We start from the raw sequence: 16,436 nt of genomic DNA, 5'->3' as shown, positions 1-16,436 counted from the left end.
ATCTAAGAGCATCAGAAAATACTTAAACTCTAGATAATATTATTTTTCTATAAACTTTAAATAGTAATTTTCCTCATATATACCAAAAATTATCTGAGTTGTTTAAATAACGTCTCTTCAAATTAATCATATCGCAAAAACAGTTTTAGCACTTTAAAATTCGCCGTTCTAAATGTAGTTCAAAATTTGAGTTGTAACTATTGGTTTTAATGGAAAAAGCTTGTTAACTGTATACGAGGTGGTACCCAAAAGTAACCTGAATAGCATTGCCATGAGTGGAGCTTTTGTAGTACTGATTTCTACCGCTAGGTCCTGCCTAGCGCAACTCGTCGCCATTTCAGTACCGTGAGGGCCGTTGACCTGCCACGTTCTGTTCGTCACTAGTGACCATTTTTGCTAGTGCTGTTTCACTGCTACTTCGTTTTTTATAAAATTTAAATTTAAGTGAACAACGTGCCACTGTGAAATTTTGTTTTCTACTCGGTAAAAACGCTGCTTAAATTGTTTTAATATTGAAAACTGTTTACAAAGATGGTGCTATGGGGAAAACTCAAGTGTATGAGTGATTTTCTCGATTTAAAAATGGCGATTGATGACAAACCTTGTTTTGGACGTCCATCAATTGCCCGAATCGATGAAAATGTTGAAATAATTCGAGAGCTTGTGCACACAAACCGTCGACAGACAATTGATCAACTGTCTGAAATCAGTAGAATATCTTGGAGTTCGGTTCAGTCAACATGTGACTGGTTCTTCCACCATCACAACGCACCTGCACAGTCAGCCATCACTGTTAGCCAGTTCTGGGTTAAAAATAACATGATTCCGCTACCCCACGCACCTTATTCGCCTGAACTGGCTCCGTGCGACTTTTGCTTGTTTCCACTTATGAAAAGGGGCATGAAAGAACGAGACAGGAGCTTGCAGCAATCTCTAAAGATGAGTTCAAACAATGTTTCGTTTAGTGGAAGCACCGCTGGGACAAATGTATTACTTGTAATGGAGAGTATTTTGAAGGGGATGAGGTTGTTTTGTAAATATATAGCATTTAAAAAATAATTCCGGTTATTTTTTGGTACCCCCTCGTATAATGTATTCTTATGATCTAGAAAGAGAATGAGTTCAAGAATGCATACAATTCCAAAGCTACGTCTGAAAGAATTTCAATGAAGAATCTAGAAAAGTTAGACCCGCTTACACATTTATGAATTCTGTTAGATCTAATGAACAAAATTTCATACGACGAATTAATTAACGATTTTTAGATTTTAAGACTTGGAAAAATGTATCTGGGGGCTCGCCAAATCGAGCAAAAAAAGCTGTATCACCTTTCAGCAATTCAAAACATTTTCGACCCCCTATAACTTCGTTATGGATTAAATTCGAAGCTTGTATTTATAGTAACTAAGCAAACATTGTATAAACACGGTATATTTAAAATTTCTTTCAATTTGAATTAGTAGTTTAAGAATTATAACTAGTTAAAGTTCTTAATTTCGTCACTCATTAACTAGCCAATCATTAAAACTCTAAGGCTTTTCTAGTAGACTAGTAACTTCAAACTTTAGTGTTTAGAGTCGCAAAAACTAAAATATTTTGCAATTTCCGTTCAGTTTTATACATACACCAATTGCTAAAACAACTTTATAATCTCATATACAATGAATGATTAAATGTTAACGTATCCATCGGTATAGTGCAAAATTGAAACGGAAAAAACAAAAAAAATTTGGAAAATATAAGTTACATACAATAAATAATGTTTAGGAGCTTGGTAGGGTCAAAACTAAATACGAAATTATTAATAAAGTTAATTTTTTTCATATGTATAGCATATGCTATAACTGTACACAAAAGTTAGAGCCTAAGTCCTAATAAAGCGCTGAAGGATATCGGTTCTGCAGTATTCGATTTGAGCTCGAGGGCACTTTCCAGAGCTACATGTCTCTAATTAATATGGACTTTGGAAGTATTGAAGCGTGAATACAAATTAAGAAGCGTTTACTGTTCAGACATAACCTAAATTGTAACATCAAAGCCTCCGAGAAAAACCCATAGAGACCAGGAGCCTTAACATAAATTATAATTGGTATTTAAAAAGTAGAGGGTACTGTAAAGGGAAAAAATGACATCTATGTACAAAAACAAATGAAATGGTATCAAAAACAATAACCAAGTCTCGTAACGCAATTTTTCTACCGTTGTGAGATCCATGTAATACCAATTTGGTTGATTTATTCAGTCCCTACTCAAGGGACCTTCTGTCTTAACTTATTAACTAATCTAACAACGTCTTATAGTGACCATTGCAATTTGCACTAAGCAATATTATGTACTTCTTGTAAGTTACATACGATCTAGTTAATCTATTTCATTTAAACTTTAAGATGTTGTTAGATTAGTTAATAAGTTAAGACAGAAGGTCCCTTGAGTAGGGACTGAATAAATCAACCAAATTGGTATTACATGGATCTCACAACTGTTTTGTTTTTGATGTTTTTATTATCATGTAGTACATGATTTGAATTTTCTTCGTTCGAAATTGTCTTTTAACAATCCCTCCTCCTCATTGGTTCTCAAATAACAATGTTTAATTGATAAACAATATAGGGGAAATGTGCCTATGATGGACCCCCGCCAATGATGGACCACTAGCTATATTTTCAAATTTACCGCGCTTATTACACTACCACCATATTGGTTGGGTTGATTGATGCTTATAGTCAGTTGTTTACAAGCGCTCTTGCGAATCTAAACCGTTTTTTTGAAAATAAATAAATAAATTGAAATTGGTATGTATTGATATAACAAAGTAGCATGGCATGATGTTAGATAACTTTTGTTTTACTCTTAGCTAGAATCTGATTTTGTTACTACAGCTTGATAGAACTGTTGCATGTTGATTGGCGAGTAAAAATTGAGGTTATGGCGGAGAACAAAAAAAATTGAGATTTTTATCTGATTTATGCAATATGGCCTATGACGGACTACTTAACGGATCCCAATGATGGACCCCTGGTCCATCATTGGAACTGAAATAAACAAAATAAATATATTGTTTTAGTAGTTTTTCTTTTCCATTTATAGAGATGGCATCCAAAAAAAGACAACAGTGGGACGAGCATGATATGCGACAGGCTATTGAGAACGTACAAGATCACAGTATGGGCTTTAAGTGGGCTGCAAAGACCTTCAATGTTCCCAAAACAACTTTGCGAAGGCGTTTGGCTAAACAGGACAGTTCCAAGGGTAATTTGGGAAGACGAACCGCAATTTTCTCTAAAGCCATCGAAGAGGAGATTGCAGGATATATTATTGATATGGAAACACGTTTTTTTGGTTTAACCTCTAAAGATTTGCGGCGGATGGTATTCGAAGTAGCCGAAAAAAATAAAATAGAGCATCGTTTCAATCTGAAGCGCAATTCACGAATTTCTTTGCGTAGTCCAGAAAGTACATCATTAGCTAGAGCCCAGGCTTTTAACAAGCCTAATATTCAAGCCTATTTCAATGCACTATCTAACACTCTGGAGCAGTACAACTTTCCTCCCGAAAATATATTTAATATGGATGAGTCAGGTTTGATTACGGTCCAAAAGAAATGTCAAAAAATTTACGCTTCAAAAGGTCGGAAGCAAGTTGGTGCACTCAGCAGTGCAGGGCGTGGGCAGCACGTGAGCTTATGAACGGTGCTCCCGTTGGTAGCATAGCTTTCGTACAAGAAAAAGGTTGGATGACCAGTGAAATTTTTTGTAGATGGCTAAAGCATTTCGTGAAGTATACGAAAGCATCTAATAACAATAAGGTTCTTTTGCTCCTAGATGGGCACAGTAGCCATAAGAGTCACGAATCTCTTCAGTTTGCAAAAGAAAATGGGGTAATTGTGTTCTGCTTCCCGGCACATTGTTCACATCACGTTCAATCATTGGACGTAGGATTCTTCCGTCCTCTTCATACGTATTTTGATCAAGAAATTCAATTATGGCTTCGTCAAAACCCGGGGAAGGCAGTGACTCAATTCAAAATAGCAGGTCTTCTCAATCAAGCTTATTTGAAGAGTGCTGTACCATCAAATGCAATAAATTCGTTCAAAAAGACTGGCATTCATCCTTTCAATCCTCATGTCTTCGAGGACTGGCAGTTTGCACCAGCTTTAGCAACGGATAAGCAGATTCCCGAGGCTCAAGGAGATATCATCGAGAACCAAATGGAATTAGAAATTCAAACTCCATCCACATCTGGTCTTAACATGTCTTCATCGTCAGTTCCCGACATTTCTGTGAAGGAAATTTGTCCTCCCCCTCAAACTGTAGCAATTGGTACTGATAAAAAAAATGCTGAAGAAGGGAAAAAACTGGTCATTTGAATTCAACACCAGAAATTCATGAACTCAAAGAGAAGGTTATAGAAAAGGAAGCAAAGATAAGAAAACAACAAGCCAGGATAGTAAAACGGAAACTTGTCATTAAAAATGACAGTTCTGATGAAGATGAATCCGCCTTAGAGAACTTTTTGGAAAAGGGACAAGATGACTCAGATGATGATGCTAGCTGCCTTTACTGCAATGAGTTATTCTCGCACTAACGTGCAAAAGAAAAGTGGATTGGTTGTCAAAAATGTAACTCGTGGTGCCATAATGAGTGCGCTGGTGTTTCCTTCCATTGCAAGTCTTTTATTTGTGAGCTCTGTACCTAACATGATGTTAGTTTGTTCTATATTTTTTCTAATAAAACTTTAAAGACATTTTTTTTTCATTTATTTTAAAGGGTCCGACATGGGCAGATGTGTGCCAATGATGGACCCCTCGACTACTTTTTTAAAAATAGCTATGCTATTAAACAGGAAATTATTTGGCAGAAAAATCTTCCTATACTATAATAAACTTCGAGCTAAGTATATATTTTCATGTAAAAAAAATTAATAAGTCCAAAACTAAAAAAGTTGTAATGATATTTCCTTAAGGGGTCCATCATAGGCACATTTCCCCTAATTTAAATAATTTGAAACTGTTTTAAAACAAAACCGTGCTAATTAATCGACAATTATCGTGCTATTTCTTCTTTTCGATTTGCCTTTTGTCTAACGACATGCAGCCAGGATCTGTGGGTCTGCTTCATGCCCTTCAAAATGGGAATAGGAAACTTCAAAGGTAGCAGATAAAGACTTTTTCACGTCCTGTGGTGTATCCTGGACATTTCACAGAGGAGAAAGGTTTTTTTTTCTGTAAGTAATAAAATCGTTTAGCCATTTCGCATTAGATATTTGACTAATACCTTCACTGACTTCGACCCTGGAACCAAAAGCAACCAACAGATATTAATGGGATTGTGTGGTTCAAGTCTCCTAATTGTCCACAATCACAGTAAGGATTTTCCTCGGCATTTATTTTATATAGATGTTGAGGAATGCCTAAATGTCTTGATCTCATTCTATTGATAATCACTTTCCTTGGTAATTAAGCATTGTTAAACCATGGAATTTTTCTAGGTGAATTTTGTATTGAGAAGAAATTTCTTCTTTTGATTTTGCTCAAAAGATAAATATCTTACAGACGACAAATCCGTACAATCGCCATTACATTTCGTAAACTATGACTATTCATATAAAATATTTACCTGTTTCCCACAGATCTAACACTATGTCCTCTTCTAAATTCATGTTCTTTATATTTGTATCTACCAATTTCTTCTCGACAATCAGTTTCGTAACCTTCACAAAAAGGTCCTCTGTGTATATTGATGATTTCTGGACTTTGTACTCTTAATATTCGATGAGTTTCCTTGGGTCGAGTGATATATTTTCCTGTTTTTCTATCCAAACTGTAATTGAGATTTTCCATTTTTGGTAACGACGAAAAAGAACGATTTAAACCTATAGTTTGGGAATGACTTCTGCCCCATTGGTCCGCCAGGCGTGTTTTTTGATATATTGGAGTGATGCAATTACATAGTTCTATATCTTCACTGGTTTGAGCTAGAAATCGTTCAGAGCTCCGTTCAGGACTGTATCTGAAACAAAAAACGAATAATGAGTAATGGAAACATTTTTTAAGACTATACGAGATTCGACTCTTTCCCTCGAGTACAGGAAAAGTTTTCCAAGGCATGAGAAAGTTGTTGTGATCTTCTATGGGACTTTGTACTCAGGATGGTTTCATCTAGTCTATAAAATGAGGGTCCCAGAAGTACCTGGCTCCACAAACGCGTTTCATCCATGGGTATGGAAGAGTCTTCCTCATTTTTTTGAAGCATATGCTTTAATATGCGATGTATCGCATTTTTTGGAATGTCTATTATGTCTGCTAGCTCTCGCATTTTCTGTCGACCATCATCCAATACTGATTTGTAGATTTTCTTCAACGTTTTTGGATTCGTCACCTCATTTGGTCAACCACTGCGATGATGACCAGATCGCAGGTTATACGATCTCTTCTTCCCAATATTTCACATTTGATGACGAAGAAGCAGCCTCACCCAAAGTAGAATTTAGTTCAGCTTCTATATTGGTTGGGCAATTTTTTCCCTATTTACAAATTCACTGAAAATATTGAACGAGATGGCGTCTTCAAATTTGTTGAATACCTATATTGTGTTCTTTCTAATAAAACAGGTATTTATCAAGCAACTACCGCCATCTCTAGGTCTGACCAGATACAACACTACCTGGTACCATCTTTGTACATCTACGATTTGCTCTATTGTTTCAAAAAATTCTATTCTACAGACATCATCAGCTCTATATGATTCTTGTGGTACTAATATTTTATAAGGTCAACCTTATTTCCTAATACGTTGAAAAATAATTGATTGTGGGCTCGATGTTTGGTCTGCATTAATGATCGGTTATTTTATATCTACCTGTATCTTAGAGCTAGGGGATAGATACCAAATGAGTACAAGCCAAACTTTGATAAAAGATGAAGCTTTAAGGGTTTTGGTGTTTCTGGTTGATTGTTAAAGTCTTCTATCTCTCATTTATAGAAACGTTATCATGAAAATGTATAGAGAATAAACACTTTTCTAATTTAAGGCGAAATTATTTGATACAATAACTAATGGCATTGAAAATATGAATTTGTAAATTATAACCTAACCTAACCAAATCTTAACCAAACCAAATCTAACCTAACCTAATCTAACCTAACCAAATTGTATTTTTGATGGAAAAATAAGTACCTTCTTATATCGTGAACTGGGTCCATACCACCATACGTATTCCTCAATAGCAAATCTGAACTTTTATTGATATTTTGGCAGTGTCCTTCTTGATAATTATTCCTTTCGGAATTTCTGTTTTCGACATCGACAGGAGAAGTTGGTAGAATTGTTATTCCTATGTTTTGATAATCTTTTAGTTCGTTATCGTTTGTTGTAACTTGTGTGAATTTCGATTTTTGTGTCTTCATATCTGCGAACAAAATTTTATTTATAAAAATTGTAATAAACGGATTAATTTAATAATCGAAAAATATAAAAATAAATGAAGATTTCTATACAAACATTAAAGATTCACACATATAGCGAGAACATTAAATCGTAGTTTACAGAAAATTCTAGCGAACTGTGTTTACCGTGAATTCCTGTATGGGTTCAACTTTTAAATTTTCTCTTATGTGCGAATTTTTGAGTCTATCATTTCTAGTTACCCCTTTTCTAAAGTATTCCATCTCTGCTTGTCCAATTTTATTTTTTTCTTTCTCAATCAATACCCAAGATTCACAACCATATGTCAGAATTAGCTTGTACTTGCTTTGAACACTTTTATGTTTGTTTCTTTGGATATTCCTTGCTCAATGCATAATATCTAAGTATTGGAATGTACTAACTTCTTCTATAAATTCCTCCCAAGTCCTGATTCCAATTTTTTATTTCAAATATGCCACTCCCATAGCTTTGGTTTTCTTTTTGTTTTTTTTTTCATGCAGTTTTCGATGAATACAGTTGATTGAATTTTCTTATAGATGTTTCTGGGTTTCTGCTTTTATCATTATATCATCTGCATTTCGACATATTAATGCGCTTCAATGATCATAAATCAGAAATCAGATCAGAAGGATTGATACAACGATGTCTCTATGCAAACCAATAGAATGTGGAGTGCCTCAAGGTTCGGTACTAGGTCTTTTTTTGTTCCTTCTGTATATCAATTAAATTCTGGACGTACTCCACCGGCCATAGTATTATCCCATTTTTCTCGAAGAACAATTTGGAGCTGATTTAAATCACTAAGAAGGGGATCACGACGTTTAACACTGATTATCCTACAAACGCTCTATGGGATTCATATAGGGAGATCGTGCAGGCTAGTCCAAAACTCTGATTCCCATTTGCTCCAAGTATTCGGAACAATTCTGGCGTTATGTGGACGAGCATTATCCTGCATTAAAATCAATTGCTTACCAATAAATGGAGCAAATGGGTACACAGCCTCTAGGAAGACTTCCTCGATGTACCTCCGAACAGTCAGAGCTCCATTATTTATGAAAATCAGTTCAGTCCGGGCGTGGATATTAATTCCACCCAAAACTATAACTGATCTCCTTGCAAAAGGCCGTGATTCACGAATGGTACATTGAGCAAATCGCTCACTGGTCGTCTCCACACTTTGTCTCGATCGTCTGAGTGGTATAGACCAAATCGAGACTCACCTGTCAATAAAACAGATCCCAATTCCTCTAGAGTCCAATGAGAATACTATGTTTGCGCATACACGTGTATTTTTAACCAAGTTTTTGTGACACACTTTTTTGTATATTGTTCCAAGACGTTTGAAAAGCCTTCCAAAGATCATCCAAAGAAGTGGAATTCAATTTTCTAACTTTCAGATCCTGTTCATCCCACGATAATTCTATTGGATTGAGATCCTGAGATTGTTGGGGCTATTTCATTATTTCTATCTCATCACTATCTTCTTTATTTATTAAATAGTTGAGACAAAGCTTAGATGTGTGCTTTGGGTCATTATTTTGCTACCCACGTCCAATAAGGCGTATTCCAGAAGGGTTAGCATGCGTTTTTAATATGTAATAGTAGTCATTTCTGTCTAGGCTTCTTTTAATTCTGTAGAGATCTTCTACTCCAGCATATGATTGCGATTGTAATTTATGTCTCAATGCTTCTAAATTCAAAGTTTTATCATATAAAAATACATTGGTGTCTTCTATTTTGCTCTGAGATCAGTTTTCAAACAACTAAACTTATCCACCTCTACAAAAGTTTGCTATAACTTTATTGAGGTGAATCTCCAATAAGCCCTTTCGTTCTGGGGTACGCGTGTGACTGAATTAGAGCGAAACTCCAAACTACTGAAGAGAGTTATTAGATATTTACTCTAAACATCAAGGCTCAAAGCAGGGAATTCTTTGAAAAATTCCTTTTTTATTTATCTTATCAAACCGTTTGCTTTATTAAGCACGCTTTTCCAGTTTTAGAAAGGTCAGTGCACAGTCATGAACTCAGGAACGCGGAGCACGACCTTCATCTACCTATTCCACGTGCAAAATTTCCTACTTCACAAAAGTTCGATCTCTTTTAATAATGAGAATCTTCAAACTATTCAAAATAGCAATTATTTGCCGAAATCACCGTTTCATTATTGAAAAATATTTTACCACCGAGCTATTTGTTCAAGTTTTGGGACACAAAATAATCCGAGGGGGTTAAATATGGCGGAGGTAGCAATACAAACATTTTGGTACTTTCCAAGCAGCTACTGCCATCTCTAGGTCAGGCCTGGTGTTTCTATTTTTAATAATAAATACCCGATTTACAGTCTACAGATGGCAAAAGGTTAAAAAAGCTTCATTAAACTGGACATGTGAAAAATATTGAAAAACCAGGTAGAAATGTTCAATTTACTGATGAAAAAATGATGTAGTAATTTATTTTGAGAGTTTTGCATAAAGGAAAATACAAGTTCAGTTGGTTCAGGTGTTCAATGAAGATGATCCTGATAGAAAGTAATAATTCTGCGAATTGATCATGGACAGAATGAATGGAGATCTGCATATAAACAAAATAGTTTTTTCTGATGAAGCGACGTTTAATTTGAACGGAACTGTTAACTGAAACAGAACTGTCGAAACTGGAACAGAGAAAATCCTCACTGGATGTGTGAGGTTTATCTAGATTTTTTAATTAACTTCTTACAAAGAATTTTTCCTGATGTTAATCATCCAAATGAGATAGATCGATTTATTTAGAACTAGTTAGAACTTATTTAAACGAGGTTTTTCCCAATAGGTGGATTGGAAGACGTGGTATGATTGAATGGCCCGCTAGATCCCCCGATTTGACTCCTCTCGATTACTTCTTATGGGGTTATTCAAAATTTAAAGTATATTTTAATAGACCAGACAATATTACTGATTTACAAGCTAGAATAACGGAAGAAATTAACAAAATAAGGTTTTTTTGCTCTAGAAAATCGAAAGGTATTCCAATTTCGATGAATTTTTTTTTTTCGTTTTTCGTTTTTACAGGATTTACGAAAAAAATTATGGGAATAAAAAAAAATGAGAAATATTGGTTTCCGGGCTTAAAATATTCATGAAAATGCACTATTTCACGTATAATTGATGATAACTTTTTTCCAAATAATCAAAAGACGTTGTTAAATTTTATTTCATAATCTACATAAAAAAAAACGAGCAAAAAATTTGTATAGAATATTTTATAATTAAAAATAACAATTTCTTTCAAAATTGACGTTTTCTCATCGTTTGTACCTTTTTTATCAAGAAATCATTGAAGTTATTTGAACAAAAATAATCTTAAAATCACTTATTGTAATCAATTGTACAATATAAGTAGTTAATTTTGAAAAACTGAGAATTTTCACCAATAAAAAAATGGTATCTTACTAAGATTAACTATTGCAGATAAAAAATGAATAACAAAACATTTTTTTCCCAAAATGCTCGGTTTTTTCTGTTAATTAACAAAAAAAATATATGAACTGCGTTTGATTTTTTTGTAAAAAAGTTATGAACGATTATATGCGGAGAAGATCATATTTAAAGTCATAAAACTATATGAAACCTTCCAAGTAAGATATTTCCCATATTTTTTTCCATAAATATGCCGTAAAAACAAAGATTTTAAAAAAAATTCATTGAAATCGGAGGATTTTTCGATTTTCTAGATCCAAAAAACGTGGGGGCGGCGAAAGTATAAAATTAACCAAAATAACCCCTTAAGTTATACAAAATGTTGTACAAGAATTCCAAAATCGCCTCAATTATTATCAAGAAGCGAATAGTCATTTTGAATTGATTGATTTTCTCAGTTATGATTGCATCAAATTTAAAAAACTTCATATTCCACTATTTCAACAAACTATCCTTTCCAATAAAATAACTTTCTTTAAATTTGAGGAACTTTTCTGCTGATTCGTTTTAATTTTTGAGAAAAAATTACATTCTCCGCCCATTGTTCCATGTTTTCTTAAAAGTAAGAGGCTTAAGTGGTGTTGACTCAAATTAATGCAAACGGCGTAGCTAATGCCATCTATCGAAAATGTTTCGAACTTTCGTATACATAGAAAAATTAAAAACCCTATAAATTAATAACTATCTATTATCACATAACTAACAACGAGATAACATTCTTTGAATTTGAAAAACTTTTGTTGTAAGTTTCGTTTTAATTTTTGAGAAAAAAATTAAAATCCCTTCCTCCTTTAATTGAAGAATTACTGATATTTACTTGAGAGTAAGAGGTTTGAGTGGTGTTGACTCAAGTATTAATGCAAACGGCGTAGCTAACGCCATCTAAGGAAAATGTTCCAAATAAAGGACTAAAATCCCTTTCCAATAAATTTCATTACGACTAAAAATATTTTAGGAGATGGTTATTATTCAAAGGGGATGCTGGAGGCGGATAATATTTATTATGGACATATGGACACATCGCATTGTATGTACAAAAAGCATATTTTTGTCTTATCGATCGATTTAAAAAAAAAGTTTCCAAATTTATGATTTTAACATGATATCTACACCATGACATCGGCAAAACGTTGAAATATGGTTCGAATAATATGACAATCATAATAAATCTGCGGCGTATATATCACGGTAGGAGCTTCGAGGAAAAAGTTTGTAATTTCGCTAAATGATGATAAATGTAGTACGTTAACAGTCGCAGCTCGTAGTGCGAAAAGGATAACCACACCACGGAATTGAACAGAATAGAGGCGAAAGCGGAAACTTGAGGTTTCGATACAACTACAAGTGCGAAATTCACATATAACGTAAATGAGAATTAAGCTCAATGAGAATAGTTACATTGTACGCAATGCTCGAGCTCCCGAGGGTTACGGATTAAATTCTAACTCTAAATGATTTATACGTTTTTTCCCTCCTTTTTTTTCCCAATCTGTTCAACTGTTGAACACGTAAAATGCTTGATTTCGCATTATAACACGTCAAAAATTATTCACTGAATTCAAATTGACGCTTCATAAAAATTTTAAGCTAATGAAACAACAAAATTTAAACAACCCCGCGATTCAAAGTTAAGCAATTCCTTGATAATGAATACTTAAGTACGCGAGAGATTGAATATACGGGGTCCGTTTTTTTTCAACCTCCGATCGCTCCGTGCAGACGTGTAGGCGATTACGGAGCTCTCGCTCTACATACTCCGCAATTTTTAACATTCAGGCGTCAGTCGGCGTTGTGCTACAGCCACGTAAACATGTCCGTCATTATAGATGCGTGAATTGCAAAGTGTGACTCGTTTTCAATAAGCTGGAGGCCATAGTGATGCAGAAATCCATCGAATAATAAGTCGTGTGTATGGAGAAAACCTCATGAGTGATGGTGTCCGTTATAAAAGGGGCCAAGGATACAAATATGTCGTTTCAGATGACCTGGTTCAACGAGTTGACAGAATGGTTAAATAAAATCGCAGATTCACCATTACTGTTTTGTCTAAGGAATTTCCAGAAGTTTCAAAGTCTGTTTATTGGCGACAACTTTCTTTGAAGAGGATATTGAAAAGCTTGTCCACAGATATGACAAATCTCGTCGGTGATTATTTCGAAAAGTACCAATCTTTTGGTAATAAAGTTATTGTTTTAAACGGCCCTCGTATATTGGATTGGAACGTGGAAGTCTTTACCAACTGAATTATGTGCGTTTTCGTAGTGGGATTGTGGCAAAATTAAACACCAAAGTGTACTAATTCTAATATATTTCTAAACTTTCGAATATTTATAGTCTGGGAATAAATATAATGGGCATGGACATGGAAATTGGTCCCCGTACAAGGCTGCTAACCAGAATAAATCGCAGAGCCTGCGACATATAGTTCGAAGATCAATGGAACGATTAATCATAGAAGGAAAAGTAGAAGGCAAACGCCCAAGAGGCAGATCTCCAACTAGATGTGTAGACCAAACAAAACCCTCAATAAATATGAGACTGCATCATGCCGAGAGGATTGCACTGGATAGGCAAGGAAGGAAACAACTGCTCCTTATAATGGATAATGGAAAGAAGAGGAAGAGCCTAATTTGAATAGCTGTAGTATCCAAAGATTGATGAAATCTATGCGTTTTTAGATAGGCAATTCTGAAGAAATGCCTCATGGCTACATCTAAAGAAGTGTTATTTGTTTGACTACGAAAAAACTTTGTTATTTTGGTGTAAGAGTGAAAACCGTTAGTACATCCAAACGTGAGTAATTACAGGTCGTTTCATATCATCACAAATATTACTTATCTATCTATAATTTCATGTTACAATTTAATGAGGTTATACAGTATAAAAACAGTTGCCGAAATCGAACCGGTCCAAATTCGACAACCACATTTCACTTATAAAAATTTTTACTACCGACAAAAATGGTGATTAATATTTGAATGAATGTTGTCGTGTGTATGGGATTCCAAAGGCGACTATTAAGAGACATGCTGCTGGAAAAAACTCCGTTTGCGATAATATTAAAGCATTTGGTAGACCAACGATATATTCTACGGATCTGGAAAGATTTTCTAGCACATCCTTCAGTTTGAAGAATGCTATTTTGGTTTAGCAATGAAGGATTTTGTAGAAAAATATGCCTTATCACATTGTTTTAATATAGATAAAAAAATTGCTGGTAAAAAATGATTTCGCTCGTTCGGAAACCCGAAAGAACCTTAATGACGAGAGACAGAGGCTTTGATCGAGCAATTGTTAACCATTTTTTCGATATTTTAGAACGAATTGTCGACAAGCATGAATTTACAACCGAAAATATATTTAACGTCGACGAATTTGGGTTTACTATTAGGCAAAGATGTCTCCCAAAAAACGTTGACCTTAAAATTGGAGCACCTCCCGCCAGTATTGAAACGACCCAACCAATGAATGTTTACAGCCTTTGGATATAGCATTTTTTGGTCCTTCACAGACTTATTTTACATAAGCTCACAAATCGTTACTTCGTTTATATAAAGAAGATGAAATATATCAAACTCGAATGTCAAAATTACTTAATGAGCCATATGACAGAGCTACCACTGTGGGAATTGCAGAGAGTGTCTTCCGTGCTTTCCCAGTAAATGGATTCACAGATGACCAATTTGCACCAGCTGATGTTTTGCCACCTGCAACCTCTGCTACATCTTCCAGCAGTAATGATGATGAAGATAGAAGTGACAACGAGTATAAACGATTTAGGAGAGTTCTTGAAGAAAAATTGAAATCCAGATGGTCCTTCGTCTTCTTGTAGAACGCCAGTAGCTAAGAAACCAGTGGAAATAACAAACAGCATTTACAAATCACAGTTAGACAGAATGGACTTTTAAAAAATAAGTTCACCAAACTTTGACAAAATGCCGAAATATAAAACAAAAGATAGTAGTTGATGGTTTTGTGCATGAAAGAAGATAATGTGTGTTAGTGAAAAAAAATGGCTTGGAAGCAAGTCCATCAGCAACGGAATTTTTCAATGATACTACTTAAATATTCATCTTAATATCCTTGATTAAATTTATTAATAAATCTAAAGTTTGTCGGTTACTTATGCTTAAAAGGTTTGTGAGTTTTAGAGTTAGGGAGTAGTTTGTTTAGAAGAATTATCATCGCAGGTACAATTTGATGATTGTATAATACACAGCTTAGCAAGATGGGCGGTATATCTCCCATGACCAGTCTTCATTCTAAGTATACTTTCTGAGTAAAATTTCGAAGTTGTGTATTTGAAAATATAGTTCGGAAGTGAGGGTAAAGTAGGATAAATTTGAAAATAGGTTATTTAAGGATCGTGAGGCAGTATTCGAACGTTTCCGCCAGGATACGTACATTTTATCTTTTATTGAATTGATCGCATCTCTTCCTGTATATACTTTACAAAAAACTCCATTTAGTATTAAATATTTTGCTAATCGATCAGCTGTTTCATTACCACGTATTCCAATAAGTCTTTTAACCCAAATGAATCTCATATTAAAATTTAATAACATAGTTTTGATGTCACATAAAATGAGATATCTCATTATTTCGAGATAAGTTTCTTTTATGGCTGATCTAGAGTCAGATAAAATCACACCCTCATCTTTTTTATTTGACTTCAACTAGGAAGAAAAAATCCCTGTAAGATACTGCACATTCAACTCCAAATTTCGTCTTAGATCCATCAGTATATATTCTGCTAGTATGTATTTCAACAGGATTGAGTTAATGCGACTAGATTCCGTGTAATTAGGGATTTGTGGACTTATATATCGATAAAGTTTGTATATATTATTGAATTCATTGGTTTTAATGGAGACTTCTGCAAGTGGAGGTGTGTTTTCAATCCTCCAATATCGATTTATGAGGTTTTCTATTGATGTACTACATAAATTGTTTATCGTGTGTACCCTGAGGGTTTTAAGTTCAATTAAATATTTCTGGTGTTGATTTCATTGCACCGAGATAAATTCTAATGCATTTATATTGCATAGGATCTATTTGCTGTAAATTTGTATTACTACTCGATCCATAAAAGCAACATCTATAGTCTATAACCGATCTAACATAAGCCATGTAAAACATAATAGCAATAGAAGGAGCTGCCCCCCATCGGCGGTTTGTAACGCTTTTTAGGAGACATTTGACATTTATTTATTAAGCACCTTATATGTTTAGACCACAGTAATTCACTATCTAGTATGATAACAAACTTTTTATATTCGTTTAGTAGACAATGTTCGCTCATACAGAGTTGGGCTCTCCGATGTGAGAAGTCTACGTCTGGTGAAAAACATACTTCAGCATTTTTCAGTTGAGAAGGTCTTCAGTCCACTTTACCACAGATTGCATCATATTTTCCAAGATCTTAAGATCTTATTGTTTTTGAAAAGCTTTTAAGTAAATCGATTAAATAATAGAAGACTCAATACTTAAACTCTGAGCAGTCCTTTCACTAAAACCAACGTTTACTATTTTGTTTATAAGTAAATTA

The 16,436-nt window shown here is 34.4% G+C and overlaps 1 protein-coding gene across 1 annotated transcript in view; it reads right to left on the bottom strand.

Annotated features, from left to right (window-relative positions):
• LOC130449628 (uncharacterized) overlaps nt 1-16,436 on the bottom strand; it is a 243,927-nt gene that overhangs the window by 159,913 nt on the left and 67,578 nt on the right. Inside the window, exons 2-3 of the mRNA XM_056787573.1 lie at nt 7,176-7,407; nt 5,616-6,008 (exon numbers count right to left, since the gene is read on the bottom strand). Coding sequence (XP_056643551.1) covers nt 5,616-6,008; nt 7,176-7,405 — 623 coding nt within the window. The 5' untranslated portion in view covers nt 7,406-7,407. The remainder of the gene's footprint in view (nt 1-5,615; nt 6,009-7,175; nt 7,408-16,436) is intronic.

The sequence above is a fragment of the Diorhabda sublineata genome, chromosome 10 (assembly GCF_026230105.1).
Source record: "Diorhabda sublineata isolate icDioSubl1.1 chromosome 10, icDioSubl1.1, whole genome shotgun sequence".
NCBI lineage: Eukaryota > Metazoa > Arthropoda > Insecta > Coleoptera > Chrysomelidae > Diorhabda > Diorhabda sublineata.
The sequence above is the reverse complement of the archived record's forward strand: the minus strand, read 5'-3'. Positions and strand labels throughout refer to the sequence as shown.